At 51.2% G+C, this 12878-nt stretch overlaps 1 protein-coding gene across 1 annotated transcript in view; it reads right to left on the minus strand.

The window, feature by feature from the left end:
- SNX29 (sorting nexin 29) overlaps window positions 1–12878 on the minus strand; it is a 248126-nt gene that overhangs the window by 88913 nt on the left and 146335 nt on the right. Inside the window, exon 15 of the mRNA XM_007534624.3 lies at window positions 8727–8833. Within this exon, the coding sequence (XP_007534686.2) occupies window positions 8727–8833 (107 nt within the window). The remainder of the gene's footprint in view (window positions 1–8726; window positions 8834–12878) is intronic.

Raw genomic sequence — 12878 nt, forward strand, 5'->3', positions numbered from 1 at the left:
AAAAGATTTAAATCCTGAAGTTTACTGAGTTTTTTTTTTCCCCTCCAGGGTTATTGCTGGGGCTTGGTGCCTACACTATGAATCCACTGCTCCTGGAGGCCATTTTTTTTTCTATTTTGTTGTTACTGCTATTGTTGTTGGACAGGACAGAGGAATTGAGAGAGCAGGGGAAGATAGACATGGGGAGAGAAAGACAGACACCTGCAGACCTGTTTCACAGCCTGTGAAGTGACTCTCCTGCAGATGGGGAGTGGGGGGCTCGAACCGGGATCCTTATGCCAGTCCTTGTGCTTTGCTGCCACCCAGCCCCATGACCTGGGGCTTTAAATTGAGAAGAGTCATTAAAAAAATAAAAATAAAATACTGCCAAAATTCTGATGTGTCAAAAATGCTGTGGCATTCCAGCTTTCCTTCCTTCTGTCTACATAAAGGCTACTGGCAGAGTTTCAGATGCAAAATGGCATTTGAACTGCTGATGGCCAATTTCACCCACTTGATGAGGGGACATTTCATCTAAAATTGAAAGGCACTTTGCTTGAAAACACCCCCATCAAGGCAGCCAGAGCCTCACACTCCAGGGAAGGAGACACTTAAGATATTTACCAAGAAAGTTATCTCCGGCTCCCCCTGAGTCACGGCCGGGGGGAGGGGCACTTTCCATTAATTTTTAAAGCTTTGACTTCCAGAGGCAGGAAAGATCCCCCCGCAATACCCCATGAGACCAAAAGGCAATATTTTAGCCTTTCAATCCACCTGTCTCTGCCAAGGGAGAAATGATTTCTACATACCCTGTGAGGGGAGCTGGCCTGTTATCATGGCCCACGTTACACTGCATGAGAAGAACTAGATTTAAAAGGCGCTTTTTTCCCCAAAGAATTTAATCCCAGTTACCTGGAAAGGGGAGAGCGAATACACTCATGTTGGTCTCTGTAGGAAAGAAAGTCTCCAGGGTTTTGTAAAACTGGTTTCCCTCCTCCCTCTCCCTCCATCCCTCTCTGTCTCTCTCTCTCACCCTCATTAAATATGGAATATATATATATATATATATATATATAATATATATATAACACCTCGCCTGGAGGGTGTGGTAGGAGAGACAATCAACAGAACCTAGTCCCCACCTCCTTTGCTAAGGAGATCTTGGCCCTGGAGTGCCACAGTACCCCCATGAGGGAGGGATGGGGTTGATGTGAGACAGGGTTGCTTGGTGATAAGCAGAAGTAGGGATGCTGTGGTGACTTGGCAGGTGAGAGTTCTGGGTGACAGGGAGAAGAGCATGAGTGGGGATTCTGGAAGCTTCTCTGGGGGCACCTGCAGATAACTCTGAAGATGACAGACTCTAGAGGTCTGGATCCCAGTCAGAAGGAAGACAGATGGCCTTGCGTGGGGTAGAGGCACCCCAGAAGAAGCTGGGGGGGGGAGTCCCACTGAAGTGCCCCGAGATATGGGGTGGTAGTGGTTCAGGTGAGAATGGAGATGCGGCCCTCCCTGAAGCTCTGGGCGTGGACTCAAACACCCAGAGGGTTTCTGGGCATGTCTGGAAGGACGTGTGGAAGGATTTCTGGGCATGTCTGGGTCCTCCTTAGTGAGGATTCGTGTCCCCAGCCCCTTAGGGATGACTGAGGGCAGGAAACAGGGGCAACACATGCTACTGGCATGGCCCAGGCTGCCCAGTTCCTGCCTGACGCCCACAGGCCACCGAGGTCTCTGGTCTGGGATGTGCACCCTCAGGAACCAGGACAGGTCCCCACCCCAGCCCCCCAGGCTGAGAAGGTGGTTCAGAGAGGAGGCGTGGGAGGAGGCAAGGCTTTCGGGGACTCTGCCATGAGGAGGTTCAGTGCAAGAGTGACAGACACTCTGTCCCCAACATGCCATTAGGATGTGCCACCCAAGGACATGATCCTTTATTCCATCTGTAAACATCGCACGTGAGAAATGATTCTGTAGAAAGACTTTCGTGCCTGAGGCTCTGAGGTCCCAAGTTCAGTTCCTAGCCCCACCATAAGCCAGCACTGAATGTAGTGCTCTGGTCTTTCTCTGTCTTTCATAAAATAAAATATTAATAAAAATAAATTAAATTTAAAAGGAAAGTAAAATAAAAAGATTCAAGGGGGTTGGTTAGTGGCACAATGGGCTGAGCGACATTTTATCATATGCAATGACCAGGGCTTGAGCTCCTGTTCTACACCTGCAGGGAGCCACCTGATTCACTGGACCAGCCTGGAGTCTATTTCAAGCCTTGGGGACAGACCCTGCAGGCTGTGTTTGGGACGGGAAGGTGAAGGTGACATATTCCTAGATGGAGGTCTGGAATGAACCAGACTCAGGTTCCACCCTCGGTCCCCACAGCACTGAGGAAAGCTCAAGTCTTGAGGTCTCTCTTCTCTTGCTCTCTGTCTCAGTTCCTTTTGCCTGGAGAAGCTGACTTAAGAGCAATGAAGCCCTAGAGACAACTGAGAAACTGAAACCAGAGAAGGCGGCCAGCACTCAGAGGGCATTTCCAGGGGGCCACATGCCGGGTCTCCACAAACTCCCTCTACATCCCGCTTCCCATGGTGACAGGGCCAGCGACACCCCTGGGACTCAGAGGTTCCCCACAGCATGGGGGACAGCCTGAACCCCACACACTGAGCCCCACCCCAGCAGGCCCGCTCCTCCCACACGCCATTCTGTCAGCATCTAGAAGCAACTTCAAGAAGCCACTTCTTGCCTCACGCAGGAAAAGTAAGTGCATGTGAGCCCCTGACAGCGCGGGGCCATGATTACAGGGTTTTTGTCTGCCGCCCAGAAATGGGAGCTGATCATCTTCCGAGCTTCTCAGGAAGCTCCTGGACACTCCTGGAGCAAACACACATGGCAGGGAGCCAGGCTTGTGCAGGGAGGGAGGAGGGGCGGGGGACACAGGGAGGCAGACAGTGCTGCTGGGGAACAGACCAGAGATGTCCAGGGATCTTCAGGGAATAAAGGAGTCAGAAGACAAGTGAGGAGCTGAGAGCTAGCTCCATAGGTAGGGTGCATGCATCAGGCCTCAGGCTGGAGACGGAGCACCAAATGGGAGAAACCCTGGGACTCGAGGAAGCTCCGTGGATGATGCTCGGTTTGCAATGAAAATGATGAAGAAAGCGGGGGTGGGGAGCTTCATATGCAGTGAAGCAGTGCCATGCCGCAGCAGTCACTTTCTCCCTCTCCCTCTCTTTCTTCTTTCCCTATGAATCTTTCTCTGGAATGCTAATATAATAATAATAATAATAATAATAATAATTATCGGGGGCAGGCAGTAGTGCAGCTGGTTAAGTGCACAAGGCATAAAGCGCAAGGACCGTGTAAGGATCCCAGTTTGAGCCCCCACCTTCGAGGGGGTAGGTCACTTCACAAGTGGTGAAGCAGGTCTGCAGGTGTCTGTCTTTCTCTCCCCCCCCCGCCCCATCTTCCCCCTCCTCTCTCGATTTCTCTGTCCTATCCAATGACAACAAGGGCAACAAAAGGGGGAAAATGGTCTACAGGAGCAGCCCCAGCAATAACCTGGAGGCAAAAAGAAAGAAAGAAAGAAAGAAAGAAAGAAAGAAAGAAAAGAAAAGAAAAGAAAAGAAAAGAAAAGAAAAGAAAAGAAAAGAAAAGAAAAGAAAACAGAAGAAAAGAGAACCCCTTGGCATTTTCCACTCAGGCACAATAAGCACTCGGACACCCCATTTAGTGGGCGAGCAAACCTTCTCTCCCTCAAATGAGACAACCTGGACCTAACTACCTCAAAATTTAAAAAATCAAAAAAATAAAATTTAAATTTTTAATTGAAGCGCACGCATTACAGTATGTAAGGACCCAGGTTCAAGCCCCTGGTCCCCACCTGCAGGGGGAAGCTTCACGAGTAAAGTAGAGATATAAGTGTCTCTCTCCCGAGCTTCTCCCTTTCCTCTCAATTTCTCTCTGCCTCTATCCAATAATAAATCAATAAAAATATTTTTAAAAATTTAAATTAAAAAAAACTTATGTTGGGGGCAGGCAGTGGTGCACTCAGTTAAGTGCACATTACCATGTGCAAGGACCTGGGTTTGAGCTCCTGCTCCTTACCTGCAGGGCGGAAGCTTCCTGAGCAGTGAAGCAGCGTTGCAGGTGTCTCTCTCTCTCCCTCTCTATCTCCCCTGCCCCTCTGGGTTTCTCCCTGTGCTAGCAAATAAAATGATTAGTTTTTAACTTTTTTATATTTATTTATTTCCCCATTTGTTGCCCATGTTATTTTTTATTGTTGTAGTTATTATTGTTGTTGTTACTGATGTCATTGTTGTTAAATAGGACAGAGAGAAATGGAGAGGGGAGGGGGAGAGAAAGATAGACACCTGCAGACTTGCTTCACCGCCTGTGAAGCGACTCCCCTGCAGGTGGGGAGCCAGGGGCTCGAACCAGGTCCTTAACGCCAGTCCTTACGCTTTGTGCCACGTGCATTTAACTCGCTGTGCTACCTCCCAACTCCCAAAAGAAATATTTTTATAAGACAGCTTACATGATCCTGTTGGTTCTCAGCTCAGAGTTCTCCATCCTGAGCCCTTAGAGCAGAACCCAGGAATTTATTTGAAGAGCTTTTGCATAAGAATGACCCTCCTCCCAGATCCATCAAAAGTGCTGGAAGCCATCAGTCGCCATTTATGAAGCCAGCGGCTGGTGGTGTGACTGTTCCCCAGGTCCCGGCTGCTTCTGGAACTGCTACAGTTTATTAAAATGATGATCACATTCACAGTTGTCTACAGCGCGTGACGATGGGGGTATTTTGTGCCAGCCTGATGCTTAAGCTTCCTTCTCCATTAATAGTCACTCTGCCATTATAATGAGAATAAATGCTGCTAATATACCATTTATTTCACCCGGGAGCAGAAATGCAGGGGCCACTTAAACTCATACAGCAAATGATAAGTATCCTCTAATTGGAAACATCAATCGGCCACTAGCTGAACCTGTCACAGGGGAGGGAGTGGGAGCTGTGTGCAGGGCTGGGGTGGCCTAGCAGCATGGGAAGGCGGGACATGGCAAGGGAGGTGGGAGGACCGAGACTGGGGCTCATGTGATGGTGTTCCGGCCAGGCACAGAACTCAATGAGAGCGAGCACATTTCACTTGTGTGCAGCCTGGGTTCAAGCCCTGGAACCAAAGTCAAAACAGCAAGAGGGGCCAGGGAGTGGTATACCTGGTTGAGTGTACACATCACAGCACACAAGGACCCAAGTTCAAGCCCCTGGTCCCCAACTGCAAGGGGAAGCTTTGTGAGTGGCGATGCAGCACTGCGGGTATCTCTGTGTCTCACTCGCTCTCCTTCTCTGTCTCCCCCTTCCCTCTCAATTTCTGTCTAAATGAATAAAATAGGTACCAGGTGGCGGTACACCCAGCAGAGCACGAACACTGACCCAGGCTGAATCCCCCAGTCTCCACTTGCAGGGAAAAAACTTCACAAGCAGTGAAGTAGTGCTACAGGCACCTCTCTCTCTCTCTCATAAAATAAATGAATATTTTTTTTTTAAGACATTGGCCTGGTAACAATGACATCACGCAGTGACAGCCCCCATCCCATCAAAGGAAAAGAAGGAAGAAAAAAAGAAAAAGATGAGAATTCCTGAGGGTCAGCATTAACAAGCTCAGAGGAGAGGAGAAATAAGGAAGCACCCAGACGCCCAGACACTCAGCCCACCTGTGCTAGGCCTTCAGACACGGCTGTCTCACTGTGACTCCACCTTCCGCCCACCCTAGAAGTCAGTTTCTCTGCTCTTCTGTGACACCTCCCAGTGGACAGAGAGTGCGGAGGTTTCCCAGAGCCTTTGAAAGCACTAAAATCCCTCTAAAGACCACGCCTCCTGCCAGGGTGTCCTGGGCTCCATGCAGGGCCCACCTGTGCTGCCCTGACTTGTCCACCTCCCTCTGAGGGGGCTTCCAGAAGTGCAGGGGGTGGTGGTGCTGGGTGAATCCTGCCAGTGTTGTGCCTGGGCCAGTGCCACTCCACTCCTGCCAATTCCTGCGGGGCCCCCTTGCCTCTCTCTCCCCATGACCACCCCCTCATCATTTCCCTGAGTGTGTCCACCAGTGGCCACTTTCCTTCATGAAACTTGGCCTTACTGAACCCCAGTAGCAGCGTCACAGGCTGAGGAAGTGTCACAGGTCTTAGCTGGACCACCTGCGTGAGTGGATCCCAGCTGAGAGACTGGGGGGACAAACCTCTCTCAAACCCCCATCTGGGGCCCCCAAGCTGGCAGTGTCAGCTTCCTCAAGGAGCCTGCAGAGGCCTCTGTGAGTCCATGGGCACAGGCCTCAGCCCGGGAGGGAACAGTGTCTGTGTGTCAGCACCTTCCCACAGCCAGGTCAGCCTGCACCTGCCAGTGGCCTCCATCCCCTTCCTGCCGTCACAAGGCCCCAGGGAGAGTGCTCCCACCTCCAGCCCTGAGTGCCCAGAGCTCCTTCATCAGCACAGCCCACAGGGCCGACTCAAGGTTCGGGGATGGCCAGAAGGCGGGTTTCAGGTGGCAGTGCCTAGAGAGGTTGGGTGGGGTTGGGGATTCCAATGCTTCCCAAATATCCAGGATCGGGAGTCCGGCAGTAGCGCAGTGGGTTAAGCGCAGGTGGCGCAAAGCACAAGGACCGGCACAAGGATCCCGGTGCTGCAGCACAGGCAGTGCAGCAGGTCTGCAGGTGTCTGTCTTTCTCTCCCCCTGACTTCCCCTCCTCTCTCCACTTCTCTGTCCTATCCATCAACGAACAACATCAATAACAACAATAATAACTACAACAATAAAACAAGGGAATAAATAAATAAATAAATAAATTTTTAAAAGAAAATATCCAGGATCCTCTTTCCATCGGAAGGGGTCACAGATGAGCAGTGTCACCTCCAGGGACGGGGGTTGCAGAGAGCCCCGCCGCTTCCTCCCTCTGCCCTCCGGAGCCAACGTGCATCAACCGGCCTGCCCATCTTCTTCACCCTCAAGCCAGCAAGGGTCCACTGCTCCCTCAGGGTGGAGAACTGTCGGATGAGCTGCCCAGGGGCTCTGAAGCACTCGACTCATGGCACCACCCAGGGCTAATCCAAAGTCCGGGCAGGATGACACCCTGAACTGCAGGAGACACTGCGCCCCATCACGCCACAACCACGACAAGGACACAGGTTCATGTCCTGTGCCTTAGAGAATTCACTGAAAACAGCCTCCCGCATGTTTATGGCTTCGGATAAAATCACTTCACCCTACCAGAAAAGTACCCCGATCCTTCACTTACCAAGGATATTTTTTTAACCAGGCAGCAATGGCAAATGCTACTGAATGATGTTTGTAACTCTCAAGATAAGTATGATTTATCTTTTTCCTCCTTAAATCTCCTTAGTGAGCTGATATGACAAATGTCCTAACATTAAGCCATCTTTGAGAGGCTAGATAAGACCTACTATTTATGTGCACTGTTTCTCTAACATGTGACTGAATGTTTAGGTAATAATAGCTTTTTATAGGGGCCGAGCAGTGGCGCACCTGGTCAAGTGCTCATACTACAGTGCCCAAAGACCTGGGTTTGAGCCCCAATTCCCCACCTGCAGGGGGTCCCCTTCACAAGTGGTAAGCAGGTCGGCACGTGTCTCTTTCTCTCCCTCTATCTCCCCTCCCTTCTCGATTTTTCTCTGTTCTATCAAGTAAAATGGGAAAAAAGGAAAAAAAAAAAAAATGGCCACCAGGAGCAGCAAATTCATAGTGCCGGCACCGAGGCCCAGGGATAACCCGGAGTTTAAAAGAAAATTAATTAAAATAAAACTCTAGATAGCACTGCTACCTTTTAGGGAGCAGTTCTTTCATTACTTTGATCATTTTCTCCCACATTCTTTTTTCCTCCCTCTAGACAGTCTTCTTCTTCAGTGAGTCTTGGTGATCAAGCTTCCCCAGCTGGTGGTCCAGACCACCTGTATTTTCACGTGCCTCAGCACAGAGCTGTGTGTGATAGTCTCTCCTGATTCTTTCTTTATATATATATATATATATATATATATATATATATATATATATGTTTTCCCTTTTTGTTGTCCTTGTTGCTTTTTATTGTTGTTGTAGCTATTATTGTTGTTGTCATCAATGTCGTCGTTGTTGGATAGGACAGAGAGAATGCAGAGAGGAGGGCAAGACAGACAGGGGGAGAGAAAGACAGACACCTGCAGACCTGCCTGTGAAGCGACTCCCCTGCAGATGGGGAGCCGGGGGCTCGAACCGGGATCCTCACACCGGTCCTTGCGCTTCGCGCCACATGCGCTTAGCCCGCTGTCTCTCCTGCTCCTAATCTCCTCCCAGTCCAGGAGTCTCTCTCTCTGACACTACACACTCACTTTCTCTCTTCATTCCCCTGACACAAGTGCCCAAAGTTCCCAATTGAGTCAAGTTTTCTCAGAGAAGCAGCTGATTGTGTGTGTGTGTGTGTGTGTGTGTGTGTGTGTGTGTGTGTGTGTGATCAGAGTACTGCTCAGCTCTGGCTCATGGTGGTGCTGGGAATTGAACCTGGGACATTTGGTACCTCAGGCATGAAAAGCTTTTTGCATAACCACTATGCTATCTCCCCGGCCCTCTGATGACTCGTTACTGAGTGCAGTGATTTCAGCATCTTGGGATCTGATTTACACAGGGGAAGGGGCAGAGGGCGCTGCTCAGACAGCTCTCGCGGGATTCTAGAAGGATCCCAGCAGCCAAGCCGAGGACTGAGCACAGTCTCTGCCAGTCTTACCTCAATGAGCTTTCTTTCATAGGAGCTTGCCAGTTCCTCAGCCACCTCTCCTGGCTTCTGCTCTGTGACTGTCACTTCTCCATCGATGTTCCAGAGATTTGGTACAACTTTAGGGAAAAGAAAGAAAGAAAAAAAAAAAAAAAAGGATACTCCATAAATATTCTAATGGCAATCAAGAATTTTCCTCTCAGAAAAAAAAAAATTCCAAATGACTTCTCCAGAGGGAACCAGTTCTTTCTCTGAGGGAAAAGAGTGACAATTGCAAAATTGCAACATTGGGACATTTCCACACAAGGGAGATCCAATCAACCAGGAGCTGTGCCAGCCTCTGACCCCAGGTCCAGACCCCGAGCTCCCAAATTTGCCCCAGGCTCTGAAGCAAGGAGGGTGATGAGAGCATCTTACACAAGGCTCCAGAGTCCCCTGCGTTCCCAGGCTGACAAATGTCCTGTGTCCTAGTGAAGGAACAGGGTGGGGGCTGGTTGCCACAAAGGCCAAGCCATGATCAGTTTGACCTTCTTAGTTATTTATTACTAGTGATTTTTTAAAACAATATTTTATTTACCTTTTAATGAGACAGAAAAAAATAATAATAATACAGAGACCAGAGTACTGCTCAGCTCTGGCTGGTGGTGGTGCTGGGACTGAACCTGGGACTTCAGAACCTCAGGCAGGGAAGTCTTTTTGCAGAACCATTATGCTACCTCCTCAGCTTTATTCTTAGTGATTTAACATTAGTTTGCAAAGTTATAAGACTTCAGGGGTAAAGTTCCATGCCTGTGTGTACAGACTCACTGTGAGAGTTCCTCTACCCGCCAACTGCCACCATTTTCAGTCTGAGAGACAGCTAGTGACTATTTTTCAAGTTCATGTGCCTTAGCCCCTCTGCCCCACACCTAAGCAACACCACCCACTCGCCGTCCTTCCCCTGAGTCTGATCAGGAGCTGGAGCTCTGAGCGCCACCTCCCAGCTTCTCCACAGAGACAAGGGGACAGGGAAACTACCACAGGAGTCCTGAACTCTGGGCATCAGAGAGTTTCCAGTTGAACACACCCATGCTGAGGCGGGGGGGGGGGTGCACCACACACTGCAGAGGGACAGAAGCTGCAGCACCAGGGGGTCCCCCCCCTCAGGCCTTCCCTGTACCCTCTTCCTCTGTGCCCCTTGTGACAGCCCTTGTACCTGACGGGCACCTGGAGGTGACAGTCTCCCTATGCTGGGTGAGCCAAGGGGTCAGCAGGCTGGGAGCCACTAGCACTTCCCCCGGGCATCAGCTAAGCAACCAAAGGGCCCGACCTGGAGGACCACCAGGCCCATGGGGATGAGAGAGAGGGGCCAGCAGGTGGCTCTTCTGGAGGGGCGCACACATATTACTGCACATAAGAACCTGGGTTAGAGCCCAGGGTCACCACATGGGAACACATGGGGGGCGGGCTTTACCAGTGATGGAGCAGTGCTTCAGTGTCTCTCTCTCTCTCTCTCGCTCTCTCTCTCATATTTTATTTATTGGAAAGAGACAGCCAGAAATCAAGAGGGAATGGAGTGACAGGGAGAGAGACAGAGAGATACCTGCAACACTGCTTCACTACTTGCAAAGCTTTCCCCCTTTGCTGGGGACCAGGGGCTTGAACCCAGGTCCTTGCACATTGTAACTTGTGTGCTCAACCAGGTGTGCCACCACCCAACCTACCTACCTGCCTACGTATCTAAGAGAAAGAAAATAAATGCCATCTGGGAGCAGCAGAGTTGTGTGGGCACCGTGCCCCTACAATCACTGGCAGCAGCAGAAAAAAGGAACACCTGGAGACCCAGCTTCCACTTGGGGTCCCTCTGGCCCCAGACCCCCCAGCTGGCTCTCTGACCAGGAGACTCTGGGAGGATGGGGGGCAGAGGGGCTGGCACACGGCTCTGATGAGCAATTAGCCAGCTGGGAGGCAACTGCTCCCCTACTGCGGGCACTGTGCCATGGGAGAGGCAGCTGGTGGCGGGGTGCCTAGAGCCCCCACACGGCTGCTGTCTCTCATTAGTGGGAGCCAGAGACACTGAGCTTTCCCAGCAGTGGCTAGGGACAGAGGAGGAGCCAGTGACACCAGGAGGTAGTATTGGGAGTCACCCTTTGGGGACAAGAGTGAGAGAGGGGACTCTGGTGGGGCTAAGGCACCAACACCTGTTCCCACAGTGACAGGTGTTGGGGGGGTGTGACCACGGGTGTTTACTGAGCATCTACTGTGGCCCAGTCCCACAGGGAACCTCGCCAGCCCTTTCCAGTATAGATGGATGGTCTCCCATTTTCAGAGACAGGAATGGCTGAAATCTTGAGGGGTCCCGTGGTGGTCAGGAGGCACCAGGAGGTCACGGGGGGTTGTGTGGAGGCAGGACCACACACCCCTGGCAGTTCCCAGCATGGCAGCCTGGGAGCCCTCAGCTGCATTAGGAGCTGCGGTGTGTGATTTGGGGTGGGGGGGTGATTTGGAAGTTTGTTCTCTTTCCTTTTCTTTTTAAAAACTTCTCTTTTTTCCTTTGAATTGCCACCAGGGTTATTCTGGAGCTCAGTGCCTGCACAATGAATATGCCACTCTTGCTGGCCATGTTTTTCCCTTTTCTCCCCTATTTTCTTTCTCTTTCTTGGATAGAGACAGAAAAATTGAGAGGGAAGAGTAGATAGTGAAGGAGAGAGGAAGAGACATGCTCATGAAGCTTCCCCCTGCAGGTGGGGACCAGGGGCTTGAACCCAGGTCCTTGTACATGGTAACATATGTTCTCACCAGGTGAGTCCCAGCCCTGCCCCCTGAAGTTCCCTTTCCACCTGTCACTTTGGGGCTGATGGCTGGTGGACTGTTTCTATGCCAAGCAGAGCAAGGAGCTTCAGTGTACAGTGAATCTCTGGAATGTGCCACACTTGGCATCTTGGGAAAGTGGTGTCTAAGTAGAGTCTTCAAGGAAGAGGAAGAGAAAGGGAATATGCCAGGCCAAAGCAGCAACAAGAACAAGGGCCCTGGAACTAAAGCAAGCCAACAAGGAAAGGGCGAGAGCATAAGGAGCTGGGAGATAGCTCAGCAGGTCAAGCACATGCCTTACCGTGCACCAGGGCATGGCTGGGACCCCGACACCACATAGGAACATCATGGATGGCAATGGGGAAACTCTGTAGATGGTGGAGCGGTGTCTCTCCTCTCTCTTAATTGAAGCTGGTGAGCTGCTAAGCAGGACTGCACACATGTGAGGCCTTGAGTTTATTCCCTGGCACCAGGTAGGTGGAAGAAGAGGGTAGAGGACCAGGGCCAGATCTGCAGGGGTCCTTGGGCTGTCCTCAGGGCTGAGCAAGCCCTTTCTGTTTCCAAGAAACCCCACACACAGCAGAGTGCACATGGCCAGAGGAACTGGGGAACCTGTGACCAGCCATGCACAGTGATAAGAGGTGGACAGGGCAGGAGGGGCTGCAGGGGAGGGAGAGGTGTGCCCTCTGTTCGCTCCTGTGGAAACCCATCCAAGATGGAGATGGCATTCAGAGCCTCCCCCCACACACATCTGGGGATGGTCACTGGCACAACTGTGGGGTGGTATGACTACAACAGGCAGCTGGGACTCCAGGTCTATGCCCAGCTGGACTTGGCTTCTATGTGTGTGCATTTTCAAACAACCCAGCTCTTAAATAACCTCTGACCATTTGATCTGGAGGGATGTCTACACAATGGTACCACCTGAGGGGATTTCTCAAAGTGACTTTGACCTCAGGGGAGGCTCTGACTGCCATGACAGCCAGCAAGGATGGCAGGCAGTGGATGCCACTGTGCCAAGTGGACTTGGAGTGTCACCTTCCTTCCTCCTTTGTTCCCGACTTCCTGCAGCCAACTCAGGAACTTCCTGTCTGGGCAGCCAGGGTGGGCTGGCATCCAGGGACACAGAAGGCCCTGCTAGGATGCAGGAGGGAAGAAAAGGGTCCGCAATCACCCTCTCCAGGCTTCAGATGGATGGACCTGGACCCTGGGCACTATCCAAGCCATCCCACCAAGGCCTAGTCAGATGTGGGAAACCCCTGGGCACATAGAGGCTTCTCAGGGTCTACTGGGGCCCCTCATCTTGGCTCCACTCTCAGCAAGGATACCATGGTCCCACGGGAGCATGAGTGCCACTTGAAGTCACAGAAGGAG

This window comes from Erinaceus europaeus, chromosome 15 (assembly GCF_950295315.1).
Source record: "Erinaceus europaeus chromosome 15, mEriEur2.1, whole genome shotgun sequence".
Classification (NCBI taxonomy): Eukaryota; Metazoa; Chordata; class Mammalia; order Eulipotyphla; family Erinaceidae; genus Erinaceus; species Erinaceus europaeus.